The sequence below is a fragment of the Amphibalanus amphitrite genome, unplaced genomic scaffold (assembly GCF_019059575.1).
Source record: "Amphibalanus amphitrite isolate SeventyFive unplaced genomic scaffold, NRLGWU_Aamphi_draft 000841F_arrow, whole genome shotgun sequence".
Taxonomy (NCBI): domain Eukaryota; kingdom Metazoa; phylum Arthropoda; class Thecostraca; order Balanomorpha; family Balanidae; genus Amphibalanus; species Amphibalanus amphitrite.
In genome coordinates, this window is record NW_024882335.1 from 16272 (window position 1) to 35852 (window position 19581).

The 19581-nt window shown below is 44.1% G+C and overlaps 1 protein-coding gene across 1 annotated transcript; it reads right to left on the reverse strand.

The window, feature by feature from the left end:
- Positions 1–4181: 4181 nt before the first annotated feature.
- On the reverse strand, positions 4182–7691 carry LOC122366966 (alpha-(1,3)-fucosyltransferase 7-like). Its single transcript, XM_043339675.1, has 3 exons — positions 7607–7691; positions 6369–6998; positions 4182–4823 (listed from the first exon to the last, which is right to left on the reverse strand). Exons 1-3 carry the CDS (start codon positions 7612–7614, stop codon positions 4256–4258), a joined length of 1206 nt encoding a protein of 401 aa, XP_043195610.1. The 5' UTR covers positions 7615–7691; the 3' UTR covers positions 4182–4255.
- Between the last annotated feature and the right edge of the window lie 11890 nt (positions 7692–19581).

Consider the following 19581-nt stretch of genomic DNA (forward strand, 5'->3'; position numbering starts at 1 on the left):
TTCAATAATTCCCCATTCTGTTCCGAATTATATTACAATATTTCATTTTTTACAGACGACATCCACCGAAATAAGGATCATCATTCTATGTGAACTTTTCAACTCATTTCAAGTCCAGGGGTGCTTTTGATGGTGATAGCCATAGGGCGCTCGTCGCTCGAGTATCCTCAAAACTACTAATTCTCCATTTTTGTTTTCCGCATGGCTTCCATCTGCCTTCCCCTACCAGCTCATAGGTATGTAGGTATTTGCCGAATATGCCTTAATTGTTACTTTACTTACCCTGCCTGGGCGGGGAGGGGAAGTTGATGCTGAACCCTGACGGCGATTCCGCCGATTGCGACTGCCTTTTTCCTTTAGTTTTCGGAAATAGTCGATGTGCGCAGTTTCACCTCTGCTCCATCACGACGAGGCTGGCTGGGAGTTGAGACCTTATCGGGGCGCTGGTTATCCATTTCGGCAAATAAATACGTCGAAAATCAAAGCGGGACTCTCATGCTATCTGAGCTAAAAGTTGCACGAGCTTGAAGGTGCACCTAGAGAAACAGATAGCATGTTTGCATATGGTCTAGAATCAATATTGGTTTAAACACTCAGTATGACATTAGCACAGGAAACAGCTCAAGTTTGCAGTGTGCTTGGATTGACGATAGTGCAAGCCTGTCGGCTTAAAATAAGCTTATTATGCTTTTTCGGAGACTGAGAGCAGGATAAGTGGCAAAAGTACCTATTGCACAAAGCGGTTGATACAATGATACATAGCTCATTGGTAGCTGAAGCATTACATTCAAACCCGTAGAAAACTAATGATTGCCCAAGTATGTTCAATTACGTAGCCATAGGTGCGGCGGCGTGGCCGGCGAGGGGGGGGGGGGAGGGGGCAGTGGGGGTGGCGTCAAATTCACAAATTCGGAGCCGTGATGGCTAACTATTGTTTATTTTGCTTAGTAGCTTTGGCAGACCTAGAGATTCTGTATGACGTTGATGATCATGAATAGCATGGATCGATTAACCCGCACATTCCCGTTCTCCGGCAATATCCTCCAAACCACTTTACGTATTGAGACGAAAGTTTCGGTTCCTTCAGCGGCATCAATTTGACACCGTGACACCTTGTGTTAACCCTCGCCCTGGCAGGGCATTTTTCATAACACGGCCTGGCAGGGGGGGGGGGGTCGATACGACCCCCCCTCGCGATTGGCTCCTATGGCACCTAGAAACACCAAATTTGGTAGGTAGGTGGACCCCTGGAGTTCTCGCTCTTGTGCAAATTTGGTTGCTCTAGGTCAATGTTTAGGGGGTTTTTGGGGGGTATAAATGCAAAAATTTCGCTAAAAACAGGTCAAAAGTTTTTCGCTTATAACTTTTGATCTAATTAAGATAGAGCAAAAAGAAAAGCACCAGTGAACTCAGCACGTCAAGGCGCGTCGAATGTTATACTTTGTAACTTGCTTAAGTGTACTTAAAGTTTTTCTTAAATTTTAAGTAAACTTAAATTGATAAATTAATTTAAAGTTAACCAAATTGCATCATATCGCATATCATTCGATTCGGCTGATCACCAGGAACACAATGGTACCATTTTTTAAGCTCTAGCGTCATTATGTGCCAAGTTATTGGCAAAAAACGTCATTTGACCTCAATTGACCTCATTTGACCTGACCCATGGATAAGTACACCAAACAAAGAAGCACCAAGTGACCTGCTGTTAAGTACTGTGGTTTCAAAACACAAAAGTGATAGAACGAAGCGGATATCTCCAGTATTTTTCGAATTTAGTATTTTCCCATAGGCTTAACATTACGACGTAATGACCTCTAACTGACCTCAGGTCAGCGACCTAAAAAAACTCGAACTATATGTTATACAACTCGGTGAACTTAGCACATCCTGAAAGTTTGAAGGAAATCAGTCCAAAACTGTGAGTTGGACAGGTGCAAAAAGAAAATTGAAAATTGACCATGACCTTGTACCGGTTTTTCTGACCTGGTGATCTGACCCAAGGTCACCCGGACCTTAAATTTTCAGGTCATATGTAAAAAGGTTGCCCCATAGGCTGTGCCAAATTTGGCGGCGCTGCGCGCCGCCGTTTTTACGCTATCCTCGAAAAACCTTAGGGGGGGGGGTCGCATCGACCCCCCTGCCAGGGCGAGGGTTAAAGTTTCAACTTTCTAGCTACCATATGTCGGCCGAAAATGACGTCAGAGTGACGTCATGTCGGCTGATTTAGTGCAAAACTTTGAACTACGGCAATCGCTCTCAAGACAAGTATATTGGTATATATTGTCGCAAGTATATTGATTAAAAATAAAGAATAACAAAGACCCGACACGTCCCTTTGGATGAATCTGCGCGGGGACCTTTTACGCCCCCCCTCCCTCCCTCCTCCTCTGACAATTATTTTAGACACAGATTTAAGATATCCCGAGCGCCGGAGCGCGAAGTTTCATTGCCTTCTCCTTGGTTGTAACCATCCTGTTGAAATCTTCTCAAACAGAACAGTTTGGCCTCGCCCCTGAGGAATGACACTGCATTGCTGTTTTTTTTTATCATGCTTCATTCAAAGGTCAGGTACGTACATCATCTTTCATCTCTCTATTTGTACTACTTAGGAATCAGGAGGAACCTGCTAGCCCGGCAGGCGGTGGGCCTACCAGCCACCTTCCGCGCGGTGGGGGGGGGGGGGCACTTTTTTGCCCCCCCCCCCCCGTATCTCCGAAACTACTGGACGGATCCGGAAAATTCAAACGGTGTTCGATAGCCCTGTCAAATTTGTCGAGGGAAACCAATTTTCATTGACCTCGGGGTCACCGATGACGTCACAGGTCAGGTCAAAGATAAAATGTTTCACCGTTCACGGGGCTTCTAGGGAAAGCGCTATAACACCGAGTAAAACGCATTTTGTCGAAAATCAGCGATAAGGCGTCAGTTGTCTTGTACATATGTTGCTATTAGAGGTCACTGGTCATACCAGGTCAGTTCACAGGTCAGGTCACCAAAGGTCACCAAGGGTCACCATATGAGCCCAACTTTACTAAGGTTATGCGATGCATGTTTTATGGTCAGTTTTTCATTTCCAACTCAATGGTGTTGGTTATAAGACCATCAGGTACGGTTTAGGTCACTTTCTGGTGGAGGTCAGGTCAAGGTCAGGTCAAAAAAGGTCAAATTTCAAAGTTGATATTTTTGCATAAAATGGGTATCGATTCGATGCAGCTCGTCACGGGGAGTCTAATGGTGGTCTTTGTTTTGCGCTACGAGGTCTAGAATTGCTAAAAAATTGAGTTTGAAAATTTGACGTCATCAATTTTGAACAGTTTTTTCGCTATAACTTGGCCAAAAAAAAGAGATATCGATCTCAAATTTGGTATGTAGATAGAAGGGGGTAGGGGCTATCACATACATTCCGGTTTTTTCGAAATTCAAAAAACTTTTTGGATTTTTTGGCTATTATATTCAAAAAATCTATTTTTTGATTTTTGGGGGTCAAAATCCAAAAAACTCGAAAAACCGAAATTGCAGTTTTATAGTCCTTTTAATTCGACACCTTTTATGTATGAAACATTTTTCTGTATCTCTAAAGCTGTAGGCCTGACAGCTCTTCCCGCAAAACTTTTTTTTGGGTCGAAAATGGCAAAAATGACTTCACTCTGACGTCATTAGCGGCCAACCTATCATAGCCTTTGGAAAAAATTTTTGGTCACCATGTGCGCTAGCTGCTCCCGGGAGGGTACTGAAAGTTTGGTGACGATCGGCGCAGCGGTTCTCGAGATATATCGAAAAAACTAAAGGGGGGCAAAAAAATGCCCCCCCCCCCCCACCGCCTGGAAGGCTAGGCGATGAAGGCAGTCACTTTCAGACCGATGTCCTGCTCCATGACAACTACTTCGTTCGATTGTAATTGCAACGTACTAACGCATGACGGGATAGCGCAACACGTGAATCAGTGTCATCGATCAACAGCGGATGAAGACGTGACTGAAGAGACAACCGCTTGGTCTCTCCGCGTCACTAACCTAAGGCCGGGCATAATATCTAAAATTGAGTTTTAAGTGAACCATATGCGTAGCATTTGATCCCCTCAAGTATATACCTACTGATCTAGTCATGATGATAGGATACCCCCCCCCCCCCCCATCTCTTCATAGGCATTTAATGACTATGGCCCTTTAACGCACGCTATCTCCATTCTTATGCACCAAACTGTACATATTTCAGTAATGTCATTCAAGTTTCCCCACATATTTAGCCTGAGTCAAGATGAGCTTTCCTCGTCAAGGTCGCGAGGTTCGTGACACAGGTCCTCCACGGACCAAAGTTTCGACAAGTGCAGTGGCTTCGGCCGATCACCGTAATGCAGCCGGTGGCACAGATTACACATGGGGCGGGGATACTGCAGCTTGTGGGAGCTACGCCATGCATGGTACTCCTCATACGCCGTCCGATTGCGAGACAGCTCCAGCAGATGGGCGGCCAGAGCCTTGGGCCCGGCGAACTCCTCCACGTGGATGAAGGAGTTGGGCGGTGCCACGCGGTGGTAGGACTGCGGCGACGGGCCGCGCACCACCGGCACCATGCCGGCCTGCAGCGCCAGCCAGAACTTCTCTGTGATGTAGTCGTCGCAGAGGGAGTTCTCGAAGGACAGGTAGAAGAGGTGCGTCTCGGCCAGGTGTCGGTAGCAGTCGGTTATGTGCTCAGGACACCGCCGCTCGCCGCACTTGCCGAATGTGTCCACTGCGATGTGGTGGCGTAGCTGGGCGACGTACTGCTCCCTCTTACACACGGTTTTACAGTGGGACACCATCCAGGCCACTGGCCGCACCCTGCAGCGACGGTGGGGGGGGGGGGGGTCAGATCGGTCAAACATGTGGGAGTAACAGCGGAAGGCTACTGTTTATATCCCTGATACAGAAATGCTAATATGTTTATCCATAGACCTCTGTATACATACATATACTCTGTATACTCTGTATACTCTGTGTATCATACGAGGGGGTATCGTAAAGTTCTGATCATCACCATGAATTAGATGTGATAGAATTTTGATTTTTTTATACATGATGTTCATTACTCCTTTACAAGTCACCACACACGACCGCAAACTTATTGTATCGTTTCTTGAGCTGCCTCAGGCGGTCATTGTAGGACCCTCGCGCTGTCCCGTAAATCACTGCTCCACCTGATCAATGACGTCATTTCTGTCCTTAAATCACCGGCCATACTGTGGATTCTTCATCTCCCGTAACAATCAAGAGTCAGTTAATACCCGGTCAGGCGAATTTCTTAGATGCGGTAGGATTTAATGTCCACATCATGTTGTTTCTTCAATCGCAGCTCAGGACGACTGGGCGGGGACGCTGTCAGTGCGGATAAAACATCTTTCTTGGGCTTTTTTGAGGCGATTCTGCTTGAGGCCACCTCACAACTTCTTGAAAAGTGTGCAGTAGTGCTTGCTTATCATTATCCGACCATCATCAAGACAGTCGGTAATGACTATCCTACGCCAGATCCAGAACACTGATAGCATTGACCTTCCATATCGGCTTCTGCATCTTCGCCTTTTAAGAAGGACAGATGTGCCGTGCTTAAACTTCTTGATCGTCTTTTTGTCTCTGGATCATATAAATAGATCCAGCATTTGTCACAAGTCATCAAATGATCGAAGATGTCTTCTATTTCCTAAAAAAAAGACCTAGTTTTCATTTCGAAAGGCCAAGACGCATTTTTCTCTTGAACAAAGTAGAAACACGAAATTGTAAGCGGGCTGACTCCTTTATCGTCTGTAGTTCTTCGCTGATAATATCCTCAGGCACTGCCAGCATTGAAACCTTTCTATTGCACAATCATCTGAAAGGTCACACGACGATCTGTAAGGATGAGGTCCTCCACTTCCTTCACAGTCACCACCTTGTCAGTCACTGGTAGTCACTCACTTCTTGACTCCCCTGCAAGGGCCATGCAACCAAGTAGAAAATCATTTCTTCATTTTCGGTAAGTGCATGAGATGGGCTTTCCTCGCCATAAACTAATTTCACGTTCTTGATGTATTTTCTCAGTGTGATACCGTTTCAAATGCATTAGTTGGATTACAGTTCGGTCCTCAATGGGCCCAATATTCATCTTTTTTACTTCTAAGTCTCTCCTACATAAGATAAAACCACTTCTCAGGATTTTCTTTGCGGGAACATTGTTCTTAAGTACCAAATATGATACCAACCAAAAATCATCAAAATCGGTCTATATCTTCTATGTGATGATCAGAACTTTTCGATACCCCCTCGTATTTCGAAACATTCTTCAAAGATATGTCTGAATTGTGAGTTTAGGAGATGCTTTTTACAAAATGCAGTATGCTGAAATCGACTAACCCGCGACTGGCGTTGAAAGCCGGCACCTTTTCCGTCTGCTTGCCTTCACCCGTCAGTCCATATGGAAACAGCACGTCCGCGTCCCTCGTGTACGCCATCATCAGGTCAAAGTAGCCTACCAGTTTCCGGAGCGGGAGGCGCGACGGAGTCTGCGGCGGAGCCTCGCGCCAGACTAGCACATAGGGCTTGTGTGGCCGTTTCCGGCTAGGTAGATTGCTCATATTTATTCTGTGTCCATGGATGACAACTGCGTCAGCAATCGACAGCAGCTTACGATCTGAGGTGGCTGAACAGCTGCTCACAGGGCAGCCGGAAAATGACGAGTTGTTCACATGGAAGTAGAAGCCAGGCTGCTCTGTCCAGTGAAGAACAAGCAGTGGTTTCTTAGGATCTTGTGCTAGATGATTTTGGCTCACCCCGCTTGTGAGATAAGGTGATCGTCTCTGAGGAAAGTGTATTTGCCGCGCTTGAATCGTTTTCTCAACGGTACTAAGGTTGAGTGTATGCGAGACATTATTTATAGGTGGCTTACGAATGAGAATAAAGTGAAGCCAGAGGAATACTGTCAAGAGGAGGATAGTTACCAAAAACAGGCTCCGAACTTCTCTTGACGTGCAGACGGGGACACACCTGAAACGAAATAAATGCATTTTATGTAGATCGTCGTTCACAGCTAATTGATCCCCCTCCGACCCCCCCTCCCCCCCAGCAGGGCGTGGGAATACATGGTCTCCAACGGGGCGCGGAATAACTTGGCCTACAAAGGTCAACTTGAAAACGGATTCCAGGTTCAAAGTCGTGACCTAACCTGGAAAGGCCACATTGCGTATCAGTCAAGCCGTATCGTAAAGCTGAACACATTCAAGTTGTTTTCATCGCTAAGAACGTCCGTATCAAAAATATCAGTCGAGCCATATCGTAAAGCTGAACACATTCAAGTTGTTTTCATCACTAAGAACGTCCGTATCAAAAGTTGTCGAAAAACTGCTGAAAACCTTTTATACTTTAGGGACATGATGAGGGGTCACAGATGTAATTCTTGCGAATTGCATATTTCACGTCTACCTGCAAAATGATGTCTGGAGTGCTCAGATTGACTTCCGTTCAAAAGAAGCGCAGTTCAATTTTCTCTCATCGACCTACAGAAAGATTGCGCAACCCTGAAACGTGCCAGGCCTCAACTTTTATAGATAACGATGTTCTAACTGTAATGAAAAGAAAAATGTAAAAGATCTTACCCTGACATCCTGTGTTTTAACAAGAGCTTCGTTGTTGTGACATCCGTTCAACAGTTCTTGTTTCTTTGTGGTATGCTCTTTGCAGTGCTGCAAAAAAAAAAACGATCAGACTTAATTCTTCACCTCTCGAGGATTTCAAAAACATTATGATAAGTGTATGTGTATATGCATTGCTTAGGTTTGAGAAAGGCAGCATCCTCACAAAATGACGCATATAACATTTGTTTCAACCCGGATATGTAAACACCAACCGCGTTTTCATAAGTGAAAGTCTGTACGGCCTTAATGACAACTTTGCCCTCGGTGCCAGAGGGGTTTCTACAGAGAAATGAAGTTACAGGACTCAGTAACACCCGAGGCCTGTATAGCTCGGATTTTTTAGGGTCACCTGACTGGTCGGTTACGTGACTTCACCATCATCGGTCAGTGGGGAACTCTGGAATCTATTGTTTTGGCGACGGAAATATGTAATATAAGACTACCACAGTGACTAGAGTTGCAAAATTTCCCTACCGCACTACCGGCATGCCGGTAATTTTTCACTACCGCAGGTTTTTTCGTGGTATTTGGCATATCCTGCCGGTAGCATGCCGGTATTTTTAATTTTGCACCAAAAAAAAAAAAATTATCAGCATATGATTCAAACTTTGGACACTAAGAGGCTATTGAATTGTAATAACAGCAATCTTAGCCACTGCAAAATACATTTTGTGGTAGAAGTTCCATTGCTAAGGGTAATTGTACACATGAACCTCAGCATTTCACAGGTTTGGCTCTAATAAGAATTGTCAAGAATCTACTGTGGTCTATCAAAGGAAGAATACTCATTCATGTTGCAAAAGCGCAACCAATTAGTAAGTCTAATGGTAGGTAATAGGCCCGTAATAGGTAAAATACAATAAAATAAATTAATGTTAATGGCAACATTCCCTAGGCAAAAGGCAGAATCAAAACAACGCAAAACACATTGTTTGGAAACTGGCCTTGAGTCTTGAGATGTGGTCCGAGATACTCTACAAAGAATTTGACACTGAAAATCCAGCTGAAAAGGCAGGTGTTAGGAAGCCCTGAGCCTAAATTAGGTCCCAAAATGAAATGAAAATGAATTAAACTGGCATTTTGTCTTATCTTTACAAGAAAACACAACATGCAGGCCAAATGAATACAAAGTGGCGCAATATGATCAGCTGATCAAGCAACCAAGGATTGACTTTTAAGATCCTCTGTCCCCTAAAAAAAAAAAGGATGTAAGCTGATGACGTAATATTTATTCATATGCCCTTTTGGTTGAATTACTCAAGAGAAGTGGATTTTCTTGTAGTCAATGACACTCACAGTGTTGATTTTATTGGATTTTAATATCGTGTTGGATGATTTTTATCAAAAAAATCATTCACGAGGCAGTAGTTTGCAGTCCTAAAACTTTTTTTGCAGTGTTTTAATCAGCTGGTTAAAAACTGTGTTATGGCGCATCTGTTTCGATCCTTTATAACCTTGTGTTTGTTCCCGCGTTTGAGATGGGAGAGGATGTTATATCGTTTTTATACATATTATTTGGTGACTTCTCAGGACAAGTGAGTCCTGTGAGAGACAAGTGAGCACATATTTTTACATGATTCGTATCTTACTCACGAGCCGGCAAGCCACACTCAAAGAAATATTTACCCTAAAAATATGGGTATTTCACGAGTACCAAATCGGTACTATATTTACGGGTCCTTTAACGCAGAGAAAACGTTTATATCTACTCAGTCAGTGTTAGACTACCTAAACTGATTGTATCACAAGACCTACTTTATTGTGTACATACCAGCTATTCTTAGCTATCTTTACCTAAAAAATCCGGGTTTTTTCACGAGTACCAAATCGGTACTAGTTTTACGGGTTATCCTACCTCCAGAAAACGAGTATCAATACCCTTCATTGTTTCGCATGAACTATTATTACGTACAAATACCAGTGATTCTAGGGTATTACTAGCCACAAAATCCGGGTATTTTTGGAGTACCAAATCGGTACTACATTTACGGGTTATCCTACGCCGAGAAAACAGGTAGCTCAACCCTTTTGCGTCAAAATACCGAATTTATTTGTGTCACATGACCTTCTCACACGCATACGTACCGAATTTGTTTGTGTCACATAACCTGCTCACACGTATACGTACCAGTGATTCTTTGGTATTGTTACCTTTAAAGCCTTAAACTTATCCGAAAGTTATAAGGTACTTTAAAGGTAGACTGCCACCTTTTTTCCACAAAACGGTTTTCACTAGAGCTGAGCCACCTATGTCCCAGACTGAAGTCGGTTTTCCGAAATTCGAACCCGTTTGCGAGAAATCGGAGACCAAAGTTCAGTTTGATGCCATTTTTTAGTCCAAGAAAACCGACATCTCTACTGTTTATCGATAACTTTGAAACATGAATTTTCTTATCTTTTGGTAAATATATGTCAAAACTTTGATTGTTTCGAGATCAGAGAAGAATTTTGGAGTGTCAAAATAAAAGTTAAACTTATATATTCAGTGGTTCCTTTTTTCCAAAAAAGTGTGGGAAATGGGGTTTAACATGGGCCAGACCCATTCCAAATGAGCCATGATTTTTTTAATGTTTTACGAACTTAAATGCAAAATAAATTAAACATGGCCAATTTCTCATGAAATCATATATTAGTAAATCATAAAATACCTTATTTTTTCAAATAAAATGTAATAATCTTATGACCTTGAAGTCTAGTGATGTGTAAACATTGTCGCTAGACATTAACCGATTGATAATTGTATGAAAATCGACAATTTTTTTTCGCGATTCACGTGATGATACTTTGTCAGGTGAATTCTAAAATTTTGTTTTGTCCAGGGAATAAATCATAGGCCGATCTGAGAAAACTTTTTGAAGGTGGCAGTCTTCCTTTAACACCATGCTTTATTTGTGCTACACTTGTCGCAGTTTGCTATAAATAGAACAAAACAATGATATGTAAAACGGAGTTCGCTTGTTTATTGGGTTCCAACGAGATGGACAGAACCGGATGAAGATCATCGATTTAATTAGGAAACATGTCATGACAAACAAATAATCAGATTTTTCGCACGATGTGGACGCAGTCCCTTCCCGCCTACGGCTGTCGTCAGCTGGCGGTCAACCGACCGGTGAGCATTGCCCCGTCCCGTAATGCAAGGTCTATACTCCCATTCGTACCTGTAACACCGCGTACGACACTCCACTTTTATGGCGCAATGCGCGATACCCGACGGCCCTGGCAGTTAGCTTGTTCGGTCGTCGATCCCCATATTTGTCGGCCGGTTCAGGTTGTCCTGACGCTGGTGCCCTTGCACAACACGATCCACCACCACACTCGCCCGGGAAAGAAAGTCACGTAGCTCACTTCCACAATAAACCGCGTGAAACGCGAACAGCACTCGCCGTGCGGCTCCCAGCCTCTACACACACCCACCACGCCGGCAACGGCGGTTCAAACTGGCTCATACTGAAAGCGTGCGCGCCAAACACAAAACGCGGAACGATGATTGGTGGAGAGGAACACCCTTCTGCGCATGCGCGACCTAGGCCACGCCCCCTGTTAAAATTACTCACAAAAGGTAAATCTACCTTTAAAAAATAAGGAGTCAGAAAACCACATTTAAGTACTTATACACCCTTACGAGTTGATGCATGTTACAGGTACCTGTTTTTCAATAACAAGTAGTAGAAAAACATGCTGGTAGAGTAGCCCTACACCACCGATTCTGGTTTGTTAGATAGATGTACCATCTCTTCTGAGTAATGGTACCCGAATCTGCATGGTACTGTAAACCCATATCAGGTACATTTGCTACAATGTGTGTAAAAAGAACCATAGGTGTACAGGAACCCAAAATAAATGGTGTATATTTATTTCTGTCCGAGTTTTAATATCCGGAGAAATCGGGATACCGGTACCCATAAGTGTAAAATTACCCGTAGAGGGGTAAATTTTTCTCTGTGTGCATGGCGGATAGGAAAAAGCAGATGTTGATCTCGCTTCCTCAGTTAGGAACATGGCCAAATCTGTAGTTTTTTTATAATGTGATTTATGACTAGCTATAGCTCATTTTAGGGTAATGTGGAAAATAAGAACGCTTGTGGTAAATGTGATTGCTGCTCACTGTGCAGTCTTCAGGAACACATTTCAGTAATTCAAGTTCTTTTTGACCTTGCTTTTTTGATGAATGTGTGTAGGCTTTTTGTAGGCAATACCTCTTTGATTACAGGTGATATTTTAACAGCTGTAAACTGGAATTGAGTTTCAAAATTGTGGTATTTGTGGGGCCAACTCAGCCAAAATCAGGCTGCTGGAGTTTTGGTTGGACAATGGGTGGCTGCTGGGTGGGGCGGTAACTGAAATTGCCATAATGTGGCATCTCATGCAGGGGTAAGCCAGAATCAAGAATGCAGGTTTTTTAGTATGCCGGTAATTTGGTGGTGTTTTTGCTTGGGGCGTGGTAGCATGCCGGTATCCCAGAAAATTTTTGTGGGGCGGGGCGGTGCCGGTAGCAGCCCATAGGGAAAACTTTGCAACTCTAACAGTGACATGGAATCGTGAGGCCATACAATCCTTGCAGGGTCCGATGCTTAACGTTTACATTGTTTACCTTGCGTGAGGTTATATATGACATCTCCATAGTTCATCGAAGTTTAACGTCAATAACTCGCGATCGAACTTATCTAGCGAGTTGGGAAAGCTTCCAATAGACTCAAAAAGACTGCAAAATCAAATGTTATGTGATTTTTTCTTCCACAAGCTCGTGATCTAAGAAGCTGTGACCTTAGACCAACACCCTTAGTTGACCTCACCAAAACAAAAAGTACCGATCATTTGAGGCCCCTGAGCATGGCGGATACAGGCACCTCTGCGGCCATTTTTGGCGAAGTTATTCACCAAATATCAAATCCAATCTTGGGTTACTTGACCTGACCTCAGAGGTCACCGATTCGCCCCCCCCCCCCTCAGATCTCGGAAAGCTACCGACCGATTTTGAAAATTCAAACGGTGCATTCGGTAACGCCACCAGAGAACTACCTCGTGACCGCGTTTCGTTGACCTAGGTGCAACCGAGTACGTCACAGGTCAGGTCAAAGGTCGCATTTTTTCACCGATTACGGGCCTTCTAAGGAATGCGTTATAACCCTCGCATGTGTGCGGCGTTTGCCAGCTTCTAATGTGTATGTATAGGGGGCCGGTTGGACCCCCCCTTGCCGTTTGGCCCCTGATTGAGCTAGAGCTTCGCAAAAAAACGAGCGTGTTTCTCGTGACGAGAGGAAGCCGATGGTACCCAATTTTAAGGTCCTAGGTCATTGGTTGACCTTTCAGGTCAGGTCAATGACCCAAAATCGGGAAAATCGGGACCTGTTAGAAAGTCGTAAAGTGTGGCTGCTAAGGGGTTTTTCGGGGTGCTGATCACGAATATCGTGTTAGTTTTGATCACAGATGGTGTTTTTAAGCATTTAGACCGGGTCGGATCAGGTCAAGTCAGGTCAACCAGTAGGGATCGTGACGGGTATTCGTAGTACGTGTCAACCGCCTCTGACAGCTTCGTAACATGTTATGAAGGCACCAAAACTACTTCGTAAATGTTCAAATAGTTTCTAAATTCGAATTCAGCTCCAAAAACTAGCCTAGAAACATGTATAGCTCGAAAAAGTGAACCGAGGTCACCAAGGGTCAATGACCTTACCAGACCTTCAGGTGACCTTGACATCCACCCAAATGCATGGGAGCAACATCAAATCACATGTTTGAACGTTTGAAACCACGAGAAGCTTGCAAACGCGCGACTTATGTGAGCCGACATACGCCGAATCGCGATTCCGGCCAAACATGTGTTCGAGAAATACGTCACAGGTCAAAGGTCACTTGGGTCAGGGTCATGAAATTTTCAGGGTAGGTGTAAAATTGATCTATGCGAGGGTACTAAAAGTTTCGTCGCGATCCGCCGCTTTTTACGTGAGTTATTTGCGAAAAACCATGGGGGTCCATCCGACCCCCCTTACACATGCGAGGGATAACATCGAATAAAAGGCATATTATCGAAAATTATCGGTGCAGCGTTGGTCGCCTAATCCGTATGCTGCTTAGGTCACTGGTGCCAGGTCAGGTCCCTGAGGTCAGATCACAAAGGGTCACAATTATGCATCCAACGATACTAGGGTCGCGTGATACATGTTTTGTGGCCAATTTTACATTTTAAATTCAATGGTGTGGGCTACACGATCATTAACCCTCGCCCGCACAATGGGGGGGGGGTTGTTGCCACCCCCCCCCCAGGTAGTCTCTGCTCTGCACTCAACATTTTTAAAGCTAGAAGGCTGATTTTTTTGCATAGCTGCTCCTCTATCCTTTCTTGATGTCCACTGAAAATTTCAAGTTTCTGTGGTTTTTGGTTTCAGAGATATGACCTTGTTTTTCAGGTCATGTCATGACCCAAATGGCCAATTCTCAACATCTTGCGTTGGCTATGGGCCTTGTGAGCTTTTGACACCTTGATTTCGGCCTTTTTTGCCAGTCTTATCTCCCACCTATCATGGAACATGTTGTTCGACGATGTACAGATGTCAAGGTCAAGGTCAAGGTCAACCTAGGTCATCTAAGATAATTGCGTTTTAGGCAAGCGGAATTTACTTTTTGTGAAGTTTTTTGACTGCATTTTTGGTAAAAGCTTCTCAGATCATGATTTCATGCAATATGGACACATAAACAATCGGTGCACACATCAGTGTACACACAGACACACACAGACATACAAACACACATATCCTCTTGAGTCCCGCCAATTAGCCCATGAATGGAGAGCAACGAAACTTTTTTGGCTGAGAGCTTTGGTGCCAATAATGACCATATTGGTGACATTTCAGCCATGAAGGTCATCGCGCATGCGCAATGACATGTATACTGTGATATACAAAAATACTCAAAGCCTATAAAATATGACTGAAATGTAATCCATGAAAACTTCCATACAATCACCAAAGTGTATTTTTTCGTTTGTTTAGGGCGTAAAATGGCTAATAGTATTGACACGTTTAATTATCAACGCCGCTCGCCCTTAACCCTCGCCCTGGCAGGGGGGGGGGGGGTCGATGCGACCCCCCCCCCCCTAAGGTTTTTCGAAGATAGCGTAAAAACGGCGGCGCGCAGCGCCGCCAAATTTGGCACAGCCTATGGGGCAACCTTTTTACATATGACCTGAAAATTTCAGGTCCAGGTGACCTTGGGTCAGGTCACCAGGTCAGAAAAACCGGTACAAGGTCATGGTCAAACTTCAATTTTCTTTATGCACCTGTCCAACTCACAGTTTTCGACTGATTTCCTTCAAACTTTCAGGATGTGCTAAGTTCACCGAATTGTATAACATATATTCCGGTTTTTTTGAGGTCACTGACCTGAGGTCAGTTAGAGGTCATTACGTCGTAATGTTAAGCCTATGGGAAAATACTAAATTCAGAAAATACTGGAGATATCCGCTTCGTTTTATCACTTTTGTGCTTTGAAACCACGGTACTTAACAGCAGGACACTTGGTGCTTCTTTGTTTGGTGTACTTATCCATGGGTCAGGTCAAATGAGGTCAACTGAGGTCAAATGACGTTTTTGCCAATAACTTGGCACATAATGACGCTAAAGCTTAAAAAATGGTATCATTGTGTTCCTGGTGATCAGCTGAATCAAATGATATGCGATATGATGCAATTTGGTTAATTTGAACTTAATTTATTAATTTAAGTTTACTTAAAATTTAAGAAAAACTTTAAGTACACTTAAGCAAGCTAAAAAGTATATCATTCGACGCGCCTTGACGTGCTGAGTTCACTGGTGCTTTTCTTTTTGCTCTATCTTAATTAGATCAAAAGTTATAGGCGAAAAACTTTTGACCTGTTTTTAGCGAAATTTTTACATTTATACCCCCCAAAACCCCCCTAAATATTGACCTAGAGCAACCAAATTTGCACAGGGGCGAGAACTCCGGGGGGCCCACCTACCTACCAAATTTGGTGTTTCTAGGTGCCATAGGAGCCAATCGCGAGGGGGGGGGGTCGCATCGACCCCCCCTGCCAGGCCGTGTTATGAAAAATGCCCTGCCAGGGCGAGGGTTAACTTCCGCTTCTTCTGCCCCTTGCCCACTGCTCTTAGTTTTTTAGTTGCGATTTCCTTTGAAGATATGGAACTTGTAGCACCTGTTGCGAATCGATAAGCAGTAGAGGAAGGCCTTGCAGCATTATCTGAAGCAACATCTCTAAAAAGAATCGCCGTACGGTGTGTTTTAGGGAGGTGCTTGCTTATGTCATTGTGCTTAGGGGTCGGATTCTAATTCATCGGGCGATTTATCAAACTTTGAGTGAGGATCTACGGTCATTGAGGTCATCAACGATTCGAAGAATGTTAACGCTCAACTACAGAGCCACTTAAAGGCATAATGTTGTATGTGAGCCACAAAAAGGGCTTTAACTAACCCAGCGACCATGTATACTACAGTATACATGACTAGTCCTAGGCACAGTCCGTTGTATACTGACGTTTACATTTATCCGTCGTGCAGGATCCCGTTGGTCACTCGGGTGTACATTTATTTTTTCAGAGGCCAATTCCTCCCAATAATTGTAGTGCTACTTCTTAACCCTATTAGTGGCAGGGGGGGGTTGTTTTTATCCACCCCTCAGGTTTTTCGGGAATATCTCCGAAACCGCTGAAGCTACGATGCTGAAATTTTCTGACTTTTCCTAAAACTAAACTGGGCACATTCCCTGAAAATTTCAAGTTCATAACTTTACCAGGGGCGGCTCCAGAGCACTGGGAATTGGGGGTCCTATTCGTGAAGCGAGTCATTTGGGCGAAGATCACGATGCTGCACCAGTTTTACGAACAGTGAATGAAAGGTATCATGTGATAACATATACAAAGTTATTGTGCATCCTCTTTTGACACGTTTTTGCTATAATAGGCGGATCCAGGCGTCCAAAAAGGGGGGTTATTTTTTACCTCCCAACATAGGTGCCCTGACACCGCCTATGCATGACCAATACAATTTTAGTCGTTCTCTCATAAGAAAATTGTAACATAACAAGACCATTGCCACCCTTTTTAGAAACAGTACCAACAAAACCCTTATTTACTATACTTTTTGTGTACCCCCAATCTCAATGATCTGTATCCGCCTATGATTTTTGAAAATGCATATTTTTAGGATCCATGTGAATTCCTGGTTCATTCTCTATCGATCGGCAAAAGTTGCGTTAAGATTGGTTCAGAAACCTGGCCGTGATAAACAGTCTAAAATGTATCTGCAATTTGCCCGTTTTTACCCCCCTCTACCCCCCTATTGACATTTTTTAATTTTATTTTTTTTTTAGAAATGTAGATCTCGTTGAGCCAAATCGAATGCCGTTTGAATTTCGAAAATCGGCCGGTTAGATCTCGAGATATCAAGGGGGGGTCGTAAACAGCCCCCCCCCTGCCACTAATATGGGGTAGCCAGGAGCCTGCCACTAATAGGGTTAAGCACGTCTCAATTTTTTTCGGACCAAGGACATTAGTATATCTTAGTATACATGAACTTTAATTCTTTCTGGCAAAGTTTCAAACCCACAATTTTGTTTACAAAACCTGCAGGCAATGATCAACAGCGAATGGTTGTGTTAGCAAAACAACAGTTTTCAATGAGTCATACTCTTAAAAAGAAATAACAGGAAAATAATTAGGAGACGTACCTCTATGCTGCGACCGCCGAGATACTGGGAAGATTGAAGCGCTGAGGCATCAACAAATTCAACTTGAGGATATAAATTCAGCCACCAGGTGGCGGACCATGGCATGAAGAATGCAACGCATGGCCATGAAATAGCCTAGCCATTAGTGAATTCCGTAGAGATCGACTTAAGACGATGTATACCCCAGTATACAAAAAGAACCAAGAGGATATATTTTTTAGGAGCTGTTAATATTTTTTTATAGTCTCGGCATTTATTACAAACAACAGTGATATTCTCACAAAACAAATGCACTGCATGACGATATAGTGGGGAAGCATCAGATGAACGATGATTCAGATGAGCTTTTGACTGGTCTCAAACGACCCGAAAAAAATACGCACAATGATAGACAACAGCCCGTGTAGACACCTGACATTCCGAACGAGACACATGACATTCCGCATCACGTCTACAACACATTCAGCTTTAACCCTCCCCTCCCTCCCTAGGTATTCACATAGTCACACTTCTCTCCAGCTCAGTTCAGTTTCACAGTTCACAATTACCTCTCACACCAGCCACTTTACCCTAGCGCGGCTCAGTCATTTCTGCTGAGCGTGGCCGGCGACAGCGACTGATACGGCTTTGTGACGGCCGTCAGCACGGCGCTACGGAACACCTCGTCCTCCTCACAGGTCACTGACATGTCCGTCAGGTCAATGTCTTTTTTTTTTTTAAACGGGCCGCGGGCCCCCGCCCGCACCCCGGAAAATACAAACACATATAATTGACATTGACCTAACTTGACCTGAAATGACCTCAGCAGCAAAAACCTGGTCGGGTAGTGTGACAAAGAGGTTCTAGCTGGCTTGGCACCAGAAAGCGGCATCGTCATCGGTATATGATAAGCAGCGTACTTGATATCCAACGGTGACCCAAAACAGCAACATTTTTTTAGTTTGACCTGACCTGGAAGGTCAATGACTGACCTGAGAAGGTAAAACTGGGTATCATTGGATTTGTCTCTTCCCAAAGAATCTTTTTGGTCTTTACCGCTAAGCTCTATCTCCAACAGGAACGAAATCCCCATCATGGGTGTAGAAACATTTTCAAAGTTGGTGTGGAGTTTACAGCCATTCTCGAAAACTACCCCCCATTTTTTGCCGACTCCAAAATCTCATGGGATCTGCATCCATCTCAGGGGGTACTCGGTCGGAGGTTGGGGGAGGCAAACTGCCCCGCTTGCCCTCCCCCCCCCCCCGTGGCGACGCTAATGGTGTTGAAAGCCTTCACTGGCTATACATAAGAGCTTAGAGGAGGTTTGAGCAACCACTGGAACAGACCCTATCATGCTCAAGCTCGGGTGGAAACGCCAATCAGCTCGTTTATCGTCTTGCCAATCAGCTCATAGACCCGGGAACAGGGGGGAGCGAGGGCGATTGCCCCCAACTTAAGAGCCGAGGGGGTGACGTCTCCCAACATTCATGCAGCGAGGAAGGATCTTTCCTCTTTTTGATGATGACATACACCGAACAGTAGGTAAGCAGAAAACTGAAGTGGTCGAATTTCGACTCGAAGAGAGGGTCCGTCATTGGAATAAAGCGTAAATACCGCTCAGTTTTCGGCCCTAAGAAGACCCTATCATCTTGCCCTATCTCTGAACTCATTCATAGTTTCGTCGCAACCGGCAAAACGCCAGAAAAAAAGTGTAATATGCGTACAGGGCATGCATATCTTGGCTCCCTGTCCTTTGAGGTCCTGAGGACGATAGCGGAAATTCTGTGACGATAAACCGAGAGAGGTGGTCGAGGATCCTCCAGTTTTTTTTTTTCTAATGGTATTTTCTAATGGTTCTTCCGCTCGCCGCAGCGCAGCTGTGCCGACACCATCAAACAGCAGTGGTTTCAGCAGGATGGAGACCATGCTTGCACCGTCCTGAAGACCATGCATTGTCTCAGAGAGTGGATGTGAAAAGTTTTCCTTGCATATTATATCAAAATTTGGACCGAATTTGGAGTGGGAAGGGCTAAAATTAGTCTGGGCTAAATCAGTCCGGGGCCGGGCCCAAAGCCACCCATTCAACCATTCGGACAAAATTTCTAAACAAAATAGGCTAACTTTTATTTCATACCAAAACGGCACATTCGGAAACCGTGAATGCTGGTCTTCTGTCTCTTGTGTCTACCAGCAGCAGATTCGCGAATATCAATCCACTGCTAGATTGACGAGCATGCACGTTTCTGCAATGTTT